Here is a 15,293-nt window from a genome sequence, read left to right as displayed (position 1 = left end):
CTTTGCAGTGCAAGCTCGAGCCAAACATTGTCATATTAAAGCTGCAAAAAGTCGATTTTATCTTCCAGCCAGCACAATGGTCAACACAACATTTCAGAAGCTGCTGTAAAGCACAGCCTGATGTTTATCTCGCTGGGAGCCAAAGACATTAGTGGGGGAAAAAAAAAGATTTGGGCTTCTTTTTGCTAATCCTCACCAGAAGGTGAAAGCAGCCTAGAAAATGTCTCCTGTTTACATCCGACGCTGTAGACTGGCAGTCAGCCAGAGCGTTGGCAGATGTGCCCAACATTAACGGGAACCTAACTAGTTATTAATATTAGATCAATTACATGCTAATGCTTTCCAAATACGGTGAGGTAAGGCATATACTGCTGCAAGCTCAAGAACATATATCTGCAGGTATATTAGCTCCGCAAGCATCCAAAAACAGTTTCCCTTTATGAGCTTTAAACAATGCCCTTTGTCATCCTAAGTATAAAATTATTTCTGACAGATTAGGGCTTCAGCTTTCTTTAGTGCTAGCTGCAGTCCCATGGTCAGTAAACTGCACATTTATCACACAGCTGATGTCTGTGCTACCGGTGTTTTTATGGTTCTTGGGGGAATCTTTAGCTTTGTTAAAATAACAAGTACTGCACCAAAGTCAGGCACCGATCTTTACTTAAGGCTTCAAGATATCTTGTTGCACTGTGCTGTTTTTATTGCGACCGGGACAGGTACAGAGCCTGATTACCAGATCTACTCCACTGTTAATGCTGTTTTAAGGTACAGATGGGCAGCACACACATTTAAAGATTAAATCAAGGGAAAAGTGTTCACTTGTGTTTTGATTCTCTAAATTAGAATTTTGCTCCCAAGAAAGGACTCACCCAGGAACTGCACAGCGATAACCTCAGGAAACCATTATTAATAAAGGTGACTGAGCTACCTGAGAATGAGTTTCTGTTTGTATTACATCCCCTTGGTCTGTTATTCATAAGCTAGACCCTGGACAGAAACGCATTCAGTTTAGTGAGAAGACCCAATCTGCAATCTGTGATGCTGCAGTTTGCTGCAGGGTTGGGAGGCGTGGGCTGCGAAGCAGATGTGCCTGCGATTAGTACCGATTCATAAGGACCAATTGAGATTTACTTAGGAACAAGCAGCTTACCAGGCCGTCCCAGTTCAGATCGCCACATTAATATCTCTCTCTGTTCAATGCCTGAAAGCAGGGACCATGCTGTCTTATAGTACCCATGAAGGCTCTACATTTCAGCTCTCACATCTGAAATCTTTTCTCTGCATAGCAGAGGCTGCTGTAATGGGTAACTCCACACACACACCATCCTGCGCTCCCTGCTGTGCTTATAATGAGATAGAAAAGAGAAGAGAAAACTTTGGCTGGGTCAAAACAGAATAATTCATAATCCAACTGCCAGCTTCAACAAACTCCATTTCTGAGACTATATTGCATTTGCAGAATGTGGCGGTAGCCTAACTCGCTGCCCTGTCATTCTGTAAACAAAAGGCAGGGTTTTCTGAGGTCCTGAGCCATCTTGCACAGTGATCTTACTGAGTGATCTCAGCTACTTCAAGGCTTCAATAGATCTGATGATGTTCATGCCTTAGAGGATTGGGACCTAATGGGGCATTCATTGGAGTAGACTTAACGTAACTGAACAGTCTCTATCATCATCATCATCATCGTCATCGACATCTGTGTCATTTTTGCTCTTGTTGTCTTGCCAGCTCCTGCTCCCACAACTTGGAATAACCTTCCTATGTGATGCACTTGCACTTCCCCAGCTTTGGTAATGACTTGTGACCTGACTGCTGGTTTTGAAGATGAGACTAATCTTCATCTCTGGGTGTCAGGCACCACACTCTTCAGACAGGCTGAGTGACACCACCCTATCAGCAACAGACCCAAGAACTGTGCACAGAGCCCTTCTTGTGTAAAAGCTCTCTCTGTTCACATTGTGACTGGACCCATTTTATTCTGTGCAGCCCAAAGTAAGAGTGAACAGAAACTCTCAACTTCTCAGTCTGAGCTTTGCCTCAGCCCCACTTCGCCTCTCATTGTGTGCACAAGCGTAGTGGTGGTGAAGACTGCAGCCCCAGTGGCCTATGTCCTTTGCTTGCTCCCCAAAAGACACTGGCAGTGCAAGCTCCCCATTTCTTTCTGCTGGTATGATTAACACCCCCCCAGCAGCATTGCCTCTGAATGGGAGACCACAGATGCCTCCCAAGGCCAGCTCAAGTTAGGAAATCCGGCAAGGGCCAAGGCAGACAGTCGTGATGTGGCCTGGACACCTTTCCACTGGAATTAGTCTGAGATGCTTGTTCATCCTGACAAGTGAACAGCCACATTACTGCCAAACACAAGGGTTAAAAGAGCACAAGATTGGCTGTAACGTGATATTTCGTTCTTTTGTCACTTGCCTTTTTGTTTTGAGCCTTTCAGATTCACCTGTCCAGTGTTTCCCTGGAAGCATAAAACAGAAACTCACTTCTATAATGAAAGTGGAGAGTCTCATCTCATCACAAGACTCCAAGAGCCAGGGCATTAACAAAAGAGCTCTATATCATGGGACAAACTTAAGGTCAGAAATGCTGCCGCCAGCAGCTCGTGACAGCATTCAGTCACTACCCATCAGTCTGGTTGTAGACATTCAAATTTGTCTTCAATCTCCTTCATTTTATCCACTTGGCTTCATGAGGGGTTTTGCACCATGATGCCCTTCCTGCTGATGAAAGGGAGTACACAGGGTAGACTTCAGGACTCACTGGTGAGGCTGCTTCTGGACTTACAGGTTCACTGTGATGCATTCAGGATCTTCTTTATCCACCCAGGGATGATCTTATTTGCCCATGCAGCACTCCTGGTTCAGTGTAGTGAGAAGCATGGGTCCCTTACACTAGGCTTCTGGGACAGCCCATTGTTTTTGCTTGAGTTGGGAAGGATGTTGTACTGACCTTCTGAATACTTATGCCCAAAGAGATGCCAATTGAAAGTGATGAGTCCTTAGCAATGATGCAGTATGAAAATGCAGCTGAGTAATGTCCACAGACTGAAACCCAGCTCAGTGGTCCCAGACCATTTGCTATAACCAACCCCCATCTCATGACCAACTTTCTCCTTGTGCAACGACTCCCCACATACACTTTGCAAATTCAGAGTAACTTTAGATCAATGGCCTGGAGGGGCACTGGATTGCTATCTCAAGAGCAGCGGGATTCGCAAACCAGTTACCTGAATTTGTTCCTTGAAGAAGATGGGTAGATGTATCCTTCTGTATGTTCACTTGAATAGAGCTGCCCTGATGTGATTTAAAGTGGACTGTTCTCTTGGAAGTTAATCATGGCAATGTATGCTTTAATAAATGGAACCCAGCAGGAAACGCCAGAACAGGCTTAGAGAATGATTGAACTTCTGGCAAAAACCTGCATCTCCTACTCTGATTACTCAACAGACAAATGCTTTGTAAACCAGCCCTGTCTGCTTTCATAAATATTTCCAGAACTGGATTGGCCTGCTATTTTAGACATGTCATGGCAGCAGATATGTTGGTTGAATTAGTCTGTGTTTGCGCTAGGATGAGTGGTCGTTGCATTCTATATGAACGTCATAATTTAGCTACACTGCATCCTCTTGGCTTGAATGACAGGCTTTAGAGAGCAATTCTAAATCTCTTTTAATGCTAATATCAAAACATATCTTATGACAAAGCCCTCGTCTCTTCATTTCCAAAATCATCTAAATAGCGCTAAGAGCTCAGAGTTGTAGTATTTAAGCCTTGATTAATGTGTGCCAAATATCTATGCGCATTAAAAGGGAATGAGTCAAATATTTTTGTGTTATCATTCATATTATTAATTATTTTTCAATTTGCACGTAATTTCTGTCCAATTTTCCCAATATTTTCCACATCAGTTCTGGGAATTAAATTTCAACTGAAGGAATTAACTTTGCAATAGCAAAGTTACCAGGCCTGAGTCTCAGCCACTTCTAAAGGTGAAGTGGAGCAGAAACAAAGTTGGCATTCAGTCATCTCTGCTCTTTGGATGCATGCTCAGCTGGTATATACTGCTGGACCTAATACAACTTACATATCAGGGCCTACTCCTCCAAATTCTGAAGCTGGCCCTAACTCCCCAGCAAACACAAACACAGCCCCGAAGGGGGGGCTCTTAATTACAGCAGTCTTTAATGGGTTACCTGTTGTTTATTCTTGCTGGCCTGAAACAAGTAAGTGCACTGTGACCAGCTGCACTCCTGCCCACCCAGGTATGCCCTACATGAAAAGGATTTCCCAGAAAGGAAAGTCACCTGGGTTCTAGATCCTGAAGGTCACGAGGTGGCCCACAGTAGGGCAATATATTTTGTACTGTGGCTCTGGGTCACTTTCAATTAAGGACACGTGGACTACAATGGCTGTAAGTGCTCCCCCAAGAATCAATAGGAAGCAATTATCTGGACAAGCTATTTTTAAATGTAGAACACACACTGTTCTTGGAACCTTAAAAACATTGTTCAAGACTAGGAGGGGTTACAACCCAACTGGAGGTGTTACTATGAACTGGTGGATTGTTTTTTGGGTTTTTTGTTTTTTACTTTTTCTTTTTCTATGCCTCACAGAGAGCGCAAAGCACTGACTGTGTCAATCAATGTTACATTTCAAATCTGTTTCTCTTGTATGTCTTGAAAATTCTACTAACTCAATTGCGCAAAGGAGGAGGAACCGGCATGACTCAGCTCCATGCTGCAATGGCTGGAGCCGATTCAGAGTAGCAATCCTTTGGACTTTCCTTACCAAAATATGAGTCCACAGCTCAGATACTGTAAAGTATGTGGAGTCCGGGTAAGGAACACAGAGTGGCAGTGTGCCTGCCACAGTCCTCAACTCAGGCAGAAGCTCATGGGAAATTTCCCTTTTCAGAGTTAGGAAAGAAACCCAAACTGCAGAAGATCTTGTTCACTGCCTGTGAAGACAAATTGTCAAAGAGGAGCAATCTTCTGACTGCCAGCTCCTTCCTGGCCCCAAATTTTCAAGAAAGGATGGTGACAGGTAGCAGGCATTAATTCATTCTAAATATTTTTATAGAATCCCCTTTTAAAGAAGGGGAAATCAAGACACTGAAAATGAATGACAAGCTCTGGGCAAGAAATGAGTAAGGACTTCAGGAGCTGGCCTTTTACAAGGAAGGCAGAAAGCGAGACTATTTGCCAGTATTGGATATTGAACTAAAGTCTTTAAGAGGTAAGGTCCTGGCTTTTAATCTCACAAGCGAGTTAATATCCAAACGTTCTGGTTCATTTCCAGGAGCTCCGGGGGTGCTAACTCTGTCTCTTTGAGACACATCCATTACAAGGGTTGCCCATCAATCATTAATTACATATTCCATGATCAGGAGAGGTTATTTTCTGAAATGGCTTGGACACTTTTTGTCAGGAAAGCAGTGTTGCTTCCATAGAGCAATGCTCTGGGTTGGGTATACTGATGGGAAAGAATGAACAGTCAGGAAGTTTGCATCATCTACCAACCAACGTTACACTGCAATAGAGAGTGCAAAAGGGCAGTATGACCACTGCTTCTGTATTTTGAGTGTCCTTTGAACATTTCAAGTGATGCCTGCTTCAATAACAGGATCCTCTCTGCTTTGTTACACTTGGCCAATCAAAATTACTTGTGTTTGTTTTCACAGTTGTGGGTGTTGTAATATGACAATAATACAAAACAGTCTTACCTAAAAGCAGCTCATGAGAAAACAAGGGAAAACAGCTCTCCATTCATTCAAAAGGGAACCTTCTCATAGACATTTATCTCAGGTGATTCAAAAACCACCACCTGCTCATTGTTCTCCACTACAACTAATCAGCTGCTGCTTCTAGTATCAGCTATCAGCCCATGCTTGCATGGATGTGGACTGAGTTACATAATGGGTCTTTATGATCTCTGGCTTCTGTGATTCACTGGTGTAATGTGTTAATTAAAGCACCTTTCCAGGAGAAAGTTGCTGAAATAATCATAAAACACGGAAAGGTCAACTTCACCACTACTGCAGTTACACAACATGGAAAAGCCTAATAGTTGATGGCAGACAGATAAATGTAGTGCCAGGAAAACGGCTTAATGTAGGGTGATGCCCTGGGTTTAATACAAGTTCATTTGTGCTTGCATAGGTGGGATGAAACCATGTTAACAAATATGTTACAGAACCTAACTACAGCTTGGAAAAGGCAGACTGTAACCTTGAGCGTGTTTCAGAGTGGATCAAGGTTGCTCAACTGAAACAACATTGGATTTTTTTATTTAAATTAAATCCATTTTGGTTTTTTTTAAATAACAGTGTCAAATGAAACGTAAAACTCCAAGAAGCCCACATTAAGGCCTTGATTTATTACAATCTATTCCAACAATTTAAATCAAATGCCAAAAAAATGTCTGTTGAAGTCTGAAATGCTAGTAAACCAGTGAAAGTCGTAGGTTTGGGCCCTGAAATCAAGGTCTGGTGAAGGGCTTGCTAAACCAACTTCTGACAGTAATAGCCTTGTACAACAAGATCAGAAAGAGTATTGTATTCATTTCAGCTTATTCGCTTGGTTCAGTTCAATGGCCTCTGAACTGAAAGCTGAGACACCAAGTAGTTCTTGAAAAAGTAGGTGTTGGAAAAGTAAGATAGCTTCTTCCAATCATGAATAAAAGCTAGGCATGAAATACTGGGATCTCTTAATTCTATTGTCTTTAAGGACAAGGTAACCAGAAACAATCTGTTCAACTTCCTCCCCAAAGATAATTCTTCCTTTATTTAACATAGCAAATGAAAAATGAGTAGGTAAACAGAATTGGGTTTTTTGGGTTTTTTTGTTTTTTAACATATCCAGAATATTTAACATAGTTGTAGGAAAGACCTGCTCATAAATGACTTGGCATGAAGGATGATCTATGACAATTTGGACAGCAAAGAAACCCAACTAATCTGCCCAGAGATGCTGTGTCAGAATCTAACTACCTGGTTGCTTGTAATGTTTTCAGATGCATTGCGGCCAGCTCTTAAATTAAATGCTTTTGTTACCAAGATGCACTAGAATTCACTTCCTAGTGCACACGATTTCCTTGTACCAGTGAGTTAACCAATTAATATTACATTATGCTTCAGCCTGACTGAGAGAGGAGTTTCATAGTTTCACAGTAGCTAGAGTCAGGAGGGACCTGATCAGATCATCTAGCCTGACCCCCTGCGACAGGCAGGAATGAATGCTGGGTTCACAAGACCCCAGACAGGTGATCGTCCAACCTCCTCTTGAATTTGCCCAAGGTAGGGGCGAGGACCACTTCCCTGGGAAGTTGGTTCCAGATTCTGGCCACCCTAACTGTAAAATACTGCCTTCTGATCTCTAACCTAAACCTATTCTCCATCAGCTTATTATCACTGTTCCTCGTCACCGCAGGTGGTGCTGGGGAGAAAAGGGCTCTGCCTATTTGCTGATGATCTCCCCTGATGAGTTTGTAGGCAGCCACCAGGTCCCACCTCAGCCTCCTCTTGCCGAAGCTGAACAGGTTCAGGTCCCTCAGTCCCTCCTCATAAGGCCTGTCCTGCTGCCCTCTCACCAAGCAGGTGGCCCTCCTCTGAACCCTCTCCAGGCTGGCGACATCCCTTTTGAAGTACGGCACCCAGTACTGGACACAGTACTCCAACTGCGGTCTGACCAAAGTCGCATAGAGGGGGAGTATCACCTCTCTGAACCGGCTTGAAATGCACCTTTGGATGCATGACAAGGTATGGCTGGCCTTGCTGGCTGCGGTCTGACATTGGTGGCTCATGTTAATCTTGGAGACAATAATGACTCCAAGATCCCTTTCCACCTCTGTGATTTCAACAGGGGAACTCCCCAGCCTGTTGATGTCATGGGCTACTAAGTGAACTTTCCCTGGAGTCTGAAGGTAAAGGTAGCTGTTCACACACAGCAAGGGGATTGTGCTAGAATTACAAACTGGTTACCTGTGGTCAATAACTGCTACGTTGGAAGGAGGGATCCCCAAAACAGCACAACTCTCTTCAAGTTCTCTCTTACGAATCTCTCCTTGATTGTAGTAATTTCCTAAGGATGACAAATACAGCAGCAAGCTACTTTAGTTCAAATCTACATAGGGCAAACACCTCTTGACCTAAGCACCAGTATTCTCAAAGCATGTCAGCACTATGCAGGATCTGAAAATACTAAACATCAGAGCTCCCCATCTCAGGACCAGGCACACTGTGGGGAGCAAACCCTATATAGCCTTTAGCCAGGCAACACTCCCTTCAGCCAGTGGAAAGTTTTAGGACAAAATTCTGCTCTTGGTTACACCCACCTGCCTGTCTTGACTCCAAATGCACATGCATATCTGAGAGTAGAACGAGCTCATTCAGCTGGAAGCTTGGAATTGCCAAACAACATCAGATCAGTGGTTCACATGGTCCACCACCCTGTCTCTGACAACAGCCATGTCCCAGATGCTTTAGCAGAAGGGGAAAAAAAAACCCTAAAGTGGACAATTATACAATAATTAGCTTCTAAGGGGAATTGTTTTCCTGCATCCTCAGCAAACAGTGGATGGACTAGGCCCTGCAGTAAGCAGGCTTGCAGCTCTTCTGTTTTCCCCCGTATAACTATCTAGTAGTTTGTTGAAGTATACTAAGCATTTAGCCTCAATGACATTTTGGTTGCAGTGAGTTCCACAGGTTAATTGTGCTTTGGGGAGAAACAGTATTTACTCTTTCTAATCTAATCTAATTTTTGCAAGAACATAAAACTAGAGTCGCTATTTATACCTGACCTCTATGGAAATCCTGAATACTGCACAATGCAAACACTTGTTGACCATATTGGAAAAAATCACATGACCTATATCCATTCAGTATGTGCTGGGTGAGCTCTACAAAACTGGGTACGGGTCTCAATTCACCTCCTAGAACACAAACACTGATATACCACAACGAGCAATAGCTGGGCTCCTTATGAGGCCATACATTGATGCCTCCTTCATTATGAGAGGAAGTTCAATAGACTCTAACTGCTGTAAATTATGTTGAGACACTAGCTCCTCCGCTGTCTGCATCAGTCGTACACACAGTCACCAGGAAATGCTGGTGCAGGATCTAATGCAGCAGAACAGAAAAGCATTTACAGAACCGAAAAGGCCTGTTAACAGCTGTTAAACCCACATTCAGCAAGCAGCATTCTGGAAAACTTACAATAGACACGCTGGGACCAACAGCTAGCAGGGAACCTGGATTCATTATCTTAAGACATGGGCTGCTTCTTGATTTAATTAGTTTCATCTCGTCCTGCCCTCATGCTACCTTGTACTTTCCTTGGCATCAACTGTGAAAAGCCCATGTGAGAGTCAAGCCAGTCCTTGCAAGAGTGATGCCCTGCTCAGTGCAGCAGCTGCAACCCCGGTGTAACTTCCAAGACATAGCGTGAAAAAGTACTGCCACGTCTTAATGGACGATTCAAGTTTGCACTCGGGCACTCTGAAATACATTTAACTTTTCATTACTATGATTCGAGTCATCAAAGAGTAGCATTTATCTGGCGGAGTGTTGCAATCTGAGCTGTCAAACTAGGCTGTGTGTGTCATTCAAAGAGGGAAGCATTAACTTCACAAGAGAAAACTTTTCCTACCATAGCCCTGGAGTGGGTGTTTTTAAGTGGCCATGATATAGCTCAAGAAGCTGCAGAAGACTGTATGTCAGGTTGGAGTTGTTCTGACAAGGGCCTGGGCCGCTGCACATCTCAAGACCATGTTCTTCTTCCCTTGGTAAATTACAGGAGATCCGGGGAGTTTACTGTGGGGGAATATTTAAAAAACAGAGGTCCCGGCTCTGACGCATGGCCATTAATGATCATGAGGCACCACTCATATGGTTGGGGGTTTGTCCTATTATCCCTTGTCAATATTTCTTCTCTTGGGATACGTTATGCTGCGTACTAGTTGGCTGTTTAGTTTCAGCAACATTTTATGTGTAAGGGGTCAAATTCTGTACAAGACATCACCACAAGCTGTAAGACCAGATTCATATCCTTCAGCTTGTGGAGTGCTTTACAACGACCTATCAATGTACGCTAGAATTACTGGGACGCCGTTACTACTGACAACTGCTGAATGGCTAGTGGCCTTGAGTCCCACCTGCGGGATGCTCCCAGCAGGGTAACCCTACTAAGGAGAGTAGAACATCACCAAAGATTATACATTGTGATGTATTTCTAATTGCATTTGTGGTTGTGATCTGACAATTGCAAGTGTGATGCTTTTTGTTTTTAATCTCCATTTTACAATTTCACTAAACACTCAGTCTCTGCTCAGGCCCACTAGTCATCACTTATTGCACGAATGAAAGACTAACTAGGTGAATCACAGGATCCTTGTAAGAGCTGCTAAGGTTCTTGTTATGTAATCCATTCCCCTGCAAGGCTGCTTTCTTCACAGAAAAAACACGCGAGCAAGTGAACTGAAGCAGCACCATAAAAGCTTTTTATAATGTATGAATTCACTACATTAAGACTACTGTCAGAGATGGTAAGGAAATGATAATAAATAATAATAGTAATAAAAGAGATGTTCTTCCTTGGAAAAGATCTGTAATATCCGGAATATTCCTACAGAAATGGATTGCAGGATGGCATTGTGATAACCTTTATGCACAGCTGTGAGAAAGCCAAGTGACATGCTCTGAACTGGTTTTAAGATCTGAGCCAGCAAAAAACATGCTGGAGGCTGTTTATTCAGCTTTTGGTGAGTTGTAGATTTGACCGATAAAAAAGACACACTAATACGTGCATCCAAGTCTTCTCAGCTATAGAGACTGCTGAGGTATGAAGCCTCGAATGGAAAGTAGAAAACTTGGAGGTAAGCTATCTGGAGTTTTGAGATGTAGCTTGACACCACTGAGTTTCTTGTAAAGTAATCCATAATGAAGTGACACCGAGTCTTTAATTTACACCATAACCCCGTTGGGGCGTAAACCTTGTCTTTTATACGTGTAGCACCACGCAGCCCGTAATACCTTATAAATGATGTGTTTGCCTTCCGTGTAAGTTTATTTGTTTCTTTCCTTGGACTGATTTTCAGTTTCACTTATGCATTTGAGTTCTAAGATCCGTCATTTCCTTGAAACTCACGATACAAGATATTTATTAGACTTCCTACCAGTGGTTTCCGATCCCTACTGCCTGTCACAGTACTGGTATTTCAGGCTTCGATGGATGATATTTTAGATTTAGCCTCCTTGCCTTAATGACGAACACCTGCGTTGGCAAGGCATGCGTGTGACCCGCCACTGCCCGCTTCCCACTCGGTGACATGTGGGCTAGTCCCTAAACCGAGTCACTAACTAGAGCGGTGTCAGAAGGGCCAATTACTGTATAGCAGTGGCTCCCAACCTTTTTAGACCGTGGACCAGCACAATGCAGACCAGAAGTGGATGGCCTACTGCGGCCCAGCAGCCAGCCCTTTTTTATACTCAGGATACCCTTCATACTCAGTAGAAAAAAGGGTTGGCTACTGGTCTTCCAGCGCGGCTGGGGCCGGTCTCCATGGAGACCCTGGCCCTGCGCTGCCATGGTGCCACCGCCCCTGGGGTCTCCATGGAAACTGGCTGCAGTGACGTGAGCAGGGGCTGCTGGGTAACGGACGGAGTCCAGCCCGCGGTGATATTCGAATGCAAGAGGTGCGATGACACAACGCCGTGTCGTGTCACCTCACGTCACTGCGTAACGTCCCGACACACGAATGTTTTACCACGGCTCATCAAGGGCCACCCCTGCGAGATGGCTCCAGGCCTTCTGCAACCTCACCGCTCCCATGTCTCTCCCCTGACGTCACGAGGCAGCGCACCGCACCGGTGACGTCACTGCCGTCACGGGGCAACCGGACATCCGGGGCACTCCTTCCCCCTCACCTGAGGAGCCGCAGAGCAGCCAGAGCCGGGCCCGCAGGCGGCCCAAGCTGAGGAGGGTGGGAGCGAAGAACATGGCTTCGTCATCAGGGTGCGCCGTCAGCAGCAGGGCGCGGACGTCATCGGGCCCCGCCGGTCCGGCCGCCAATAGGGTCCGGGGGGCGCGACGGCGGCGCCGCAGCCAGCACGAGCCCAGCCACAGCAGCGCCAGCAGCGCTGGGCCCAGCCACAGCACCGCCATCGCGCCGGGCCCGGAAGGGACCGTCCACTCCGGCCGGAAACGGGGCCCGCGGCACAAAGGTTCCGGGCTCCCGCCCCGCACGTGCAGGAAGCCCCGGGGTGCGGGCGGGGCGCAGCAAACCGACCCCAGCAGCCACGCGCTCCTTGCAGCACTCGTTTCCCTCTCAGGGGCCGCCGGGCCTTCCTCCCCGCGAAGATTTGTGCTGGGTTCAGCTTCGCTTGGGAGGCGTCGCAGCCCCCCTCGTGAAGCCCAACGGGGATGGCAGGCCGCAAACACGTCTGGGCTATAACGGGGTTCGGTCTGCGACTTGAGGCAGTCTGAAACAACATGTTCTTTCTCAACACGTCATTGATTTAAAATGCGTTATCACAAAGTCAACAGCCCTCCTGGAGAATCTCCTGGCTGACGCTGGCAGATAAGGACCATTTATATGGGGGGGTATCTGAAAGGACAATGACAGGTGAGATGTTAAGAGTGTCACTAACGCAGGCAAACAGGAGCCATTCGTCACTAGGGAGAGACGCATGGGAAAAACGCAGAACAATCAATACACATGAAATGTGGGAGTGTCACACCCTAGATTTGGCAGGCGGACTTCTCTGGTTTTGTTCCTCCCCTTCCTTACACCTGCGCAGCAGTTATAGACTCACAGACAATGCGGGAAGGGACCCTCAGAGCTCACATCCAGTCCAAGCCCTGCTCCAAGCAGGACCAGCCCCAACTACATCGTCCCAGGCAGGGCTTTGTCTTAGGGAGGTGGTGCTCTCCCTACCCTGGGGGTCTTCAAGAGGTTAGATGGGCATCTAGCTGGGCTCATCTAGACCCAGCACTCTTTCCTGCCTGTGCAGGGGGTCGGACTCGATGATCTATTGAGGTCCCTTCCGACCTTAACATCTATGAATCTATGAACCTGGGGCTTCAAAACCTCCAAGGATGGAGAGACCACCACCTCTCTCGGGACCCTTTTCTAATATTTTACTACCCTCCTAGTGAGAGAGTTTTTCCTAATATCCAGCCTCAACTTTCCTTGAGGCAACTTAGGCCCATTGCTCCTTGTTCTGTCAAAAACCCAACCGGGGCCACAAACTGAGACTAAAGATCATTTGTCCACACCCAGATTTGAACTCCCAACCTTAAAGTTACTTATCTATTGCACACAGTAAAATACTTGGGGCACCTTCCAAAATTTAAATGCATTTGCAGGGCTTCTTTCATTGGGAAAAATGGTTTTAAGGTTGTTTTTCCCCAGCAAGATGTGGCTCCCCTTGCTTCAGCAAAACACCACAAATTTCTCACTCATGATTATTGATTATTCCCATTCATTCCAGTCTTCCCAACCTGCCTGCTTTGCTCTTTGGGGTTGGTTTGTTTGTTTGAAGTATATTGTTTGCTATGATATGGTGTAAAGCTCCCTTTCCCGAGGCATATTGCCTGCGTGGCACTTCAAGAACTTTACCTTGTGCTCCTTCCCAGACCGGCAATGACGCCTCTTTCACCAGTGACAATAACAACAACAACAACAATTGTTCTTGTTTTGCTGTTTTTCTTATTGATACTATTGATATTATTATTATTATGAAGGACCTAATTGACTTGTTCTTTTGTTATTATTGATTCTATTATTATGATGATGATGATGATGATGAAGGACCTAATTGACATGTTCTTTTGTTATTATTATTATTATTGTTATTATGAGGGGGCTAATTGACATGTTCTTTTGTTATTGTTATTATTGTTATTATGAGGGGCCTAATTGACATGTTCTTTTGTTATTATTGACACTATTATTGTTATTATGAGGGGCCTAATTGACATGTTCTTTTATTATTATTATTGTGATTATGAGGGGCCTAATTGACATGTTCTTTTGTTATTGTTGTTGTTGTTATTATGATTATTAAGGGCCTAATTAACACGTTCTTTTGTTATTATTGACATTATTATTATATTATGATGATGATGATGAGGGGCCTAATTGACACGTTGTTTTGCACAGGCTACAAGCGAATGTAACCCCCCCCAGCCCCCGCTCCCCTGTTCGGTGCCCACCAGCGCCCTGACCGAGAGCTCGCCGCCCCCCCCAACCGTATGGACTCGCCCTGCCCCTGCCTCCCCATGGGCCGAACCACGAACACCCCGCGGGGGGGGTGGAAGGGGAAGCAAACGGTCCTGGCAGGAGTATAGTGAAGCCCCCTGCTATCCCGCCGCCCGGAGCGGGCCCACCACCACCGGCCCCGCGGCGGGGCAGCAGAGCGAGGGGAAGCCCGCGCTGAAGGGCAGCTCCCCCGCGGCCGGCATCGCGCCGCGCTCCGCGGCCGGGCCGCCGCGCGCCGCAGCTGGCAGGACCCGGCGCGGCCGCTCCTCCCCTCCGCGCTGGGGGGAGGGGAGACAAGATGGCGGCGGAGGGGCTGAGGCGGAGGTGAGGCGCCGCCGGACCGGGCCGCCCGCGCTGCTGCATGCCGGTAAGGCGGCGGGGTTGGGCGCGGCGCCGTGCCTCCCCCCCACCCCCGGGGGCGCCCGGTGTCCTCCCGCGCGCGGGGCCGGGGCCGGGGCCGCCCTCTGGGCCGGGCATGGGACCGCCGGGGCATATCCCCCCCGCCCCTCCCCCTCCCCGTTCGGTGGTGCTGTCAAATGTGGACCCCCCCCACCCCAAAAAAATCCGTAGTGCAAGAAGTGCGCCCCGTGCCCGGGGGGCGCAGGGGATTGTGTCAGGGCGGGGTTCATTTCCTTGTAATTACATTCGTTAATTGCCGTGTCTAGTTGTGCCCCGGTGCAGAAAGGAGGGGCGCGTCGGGGAGGGTCCGCGCGGGGCAAGGGCAGCGGGACGTGGCGCGGCGCGAGGACCGGCCGGCTCATTTCACGGGTTTCATAGACGCCAGGGCTGGGGGGGGGCAGCTCGCCGCATCGCGGGGTCCAGCCCCGGAAAGGGGGCTCGTCTGGGAGACGAGAGGACCGAGGGGGGTTGAACTGTGGCCTGCGGGGGGTGGGCGCAAAGAGGATGGAGCCGGGCTGCCCTCAGTGGGGGCAGGCGACAGAAGGAGCAATGGGCTCAAGCTGCAGCGAGGGAAGTTGAGGCTGGATATTAGGAAACACTAAGAGGGTGGGAGGGGTCTGTCCTTGTGGA

The 15,293-nt window shown here is 46.9% G+C and overlaps 2 protein-coding genes across 6 annotated transcripts in view; one reads left to right on the top strand and one right to left on the bottom strand.

The window, feature by feature from the left end:
• PIGL (phosphatidylinositol glycan anchor biosynthesis class L) overlaps positions 1-12,252 on the bottom strand; it is a 61,265-nt gene extending 49,013 nt beyond the window's left edge. The window contains exons 1-2 of the mRNA XM_014603860.3: positions 11,929-12,252; positions 7,984-8,083 (exon numbers count right to left, since the gene is read on the bottom strand). Coding sequence (XP_014459346.2) covers positions 7,984-8,083; positions 11,929-12,166 — 338 coding nt within the window. The 5' untranslated portion in view covers positions 12,167-12,252. The remainder of the gene's footprint in view (positions 1-7,983; positions 8,084-11,928) is intronic.
• Positions 12,253-12,275: 23 nt separating this feature from the next.
• The window catches only part of NCOR1 (nuclear receptor corepressor 1), a 100,478-nt gene continuing 97,460 nt past the window's right edge, over positions 12,276-15,293 (top strand). For 4 of the 5 annotated variants that reach the window (XM_059717488.1, XM_059717487.1, XM_059717486.1 and 1 more), the window contains exon 1: positions 14,529-14,631. The gene's annotated coding sequence lies outside the window, so the exon portion shown is untranslated. Of the gene's footprint in view, positions 12,627-14,528; positions 14,632-15,293 lie in introns of those variants that run through there. The other variant, XM_059717485.1, reaches the window with a different exon arrangement.

The sequence above is a fragment of the Alligator mississippiensis genome, chromosome 14 (genome assembly GCF_030867095.1).
Source record: "Alligator mississippiensis isolate rAllMis1 chromosome 14, rAllMis1, whole genome shotgun sequence".
NCBI classification, from domain to species: Eukaryota; Metazoa; Chordata; order Crocodylia; family Alligatoridae; genus Alligator; species Alligator mississippiensis.
Note: the sequence above shows the minus strand (reverse complement) of the source record. Positions and strands in the feature narration are given on the sequence as shown.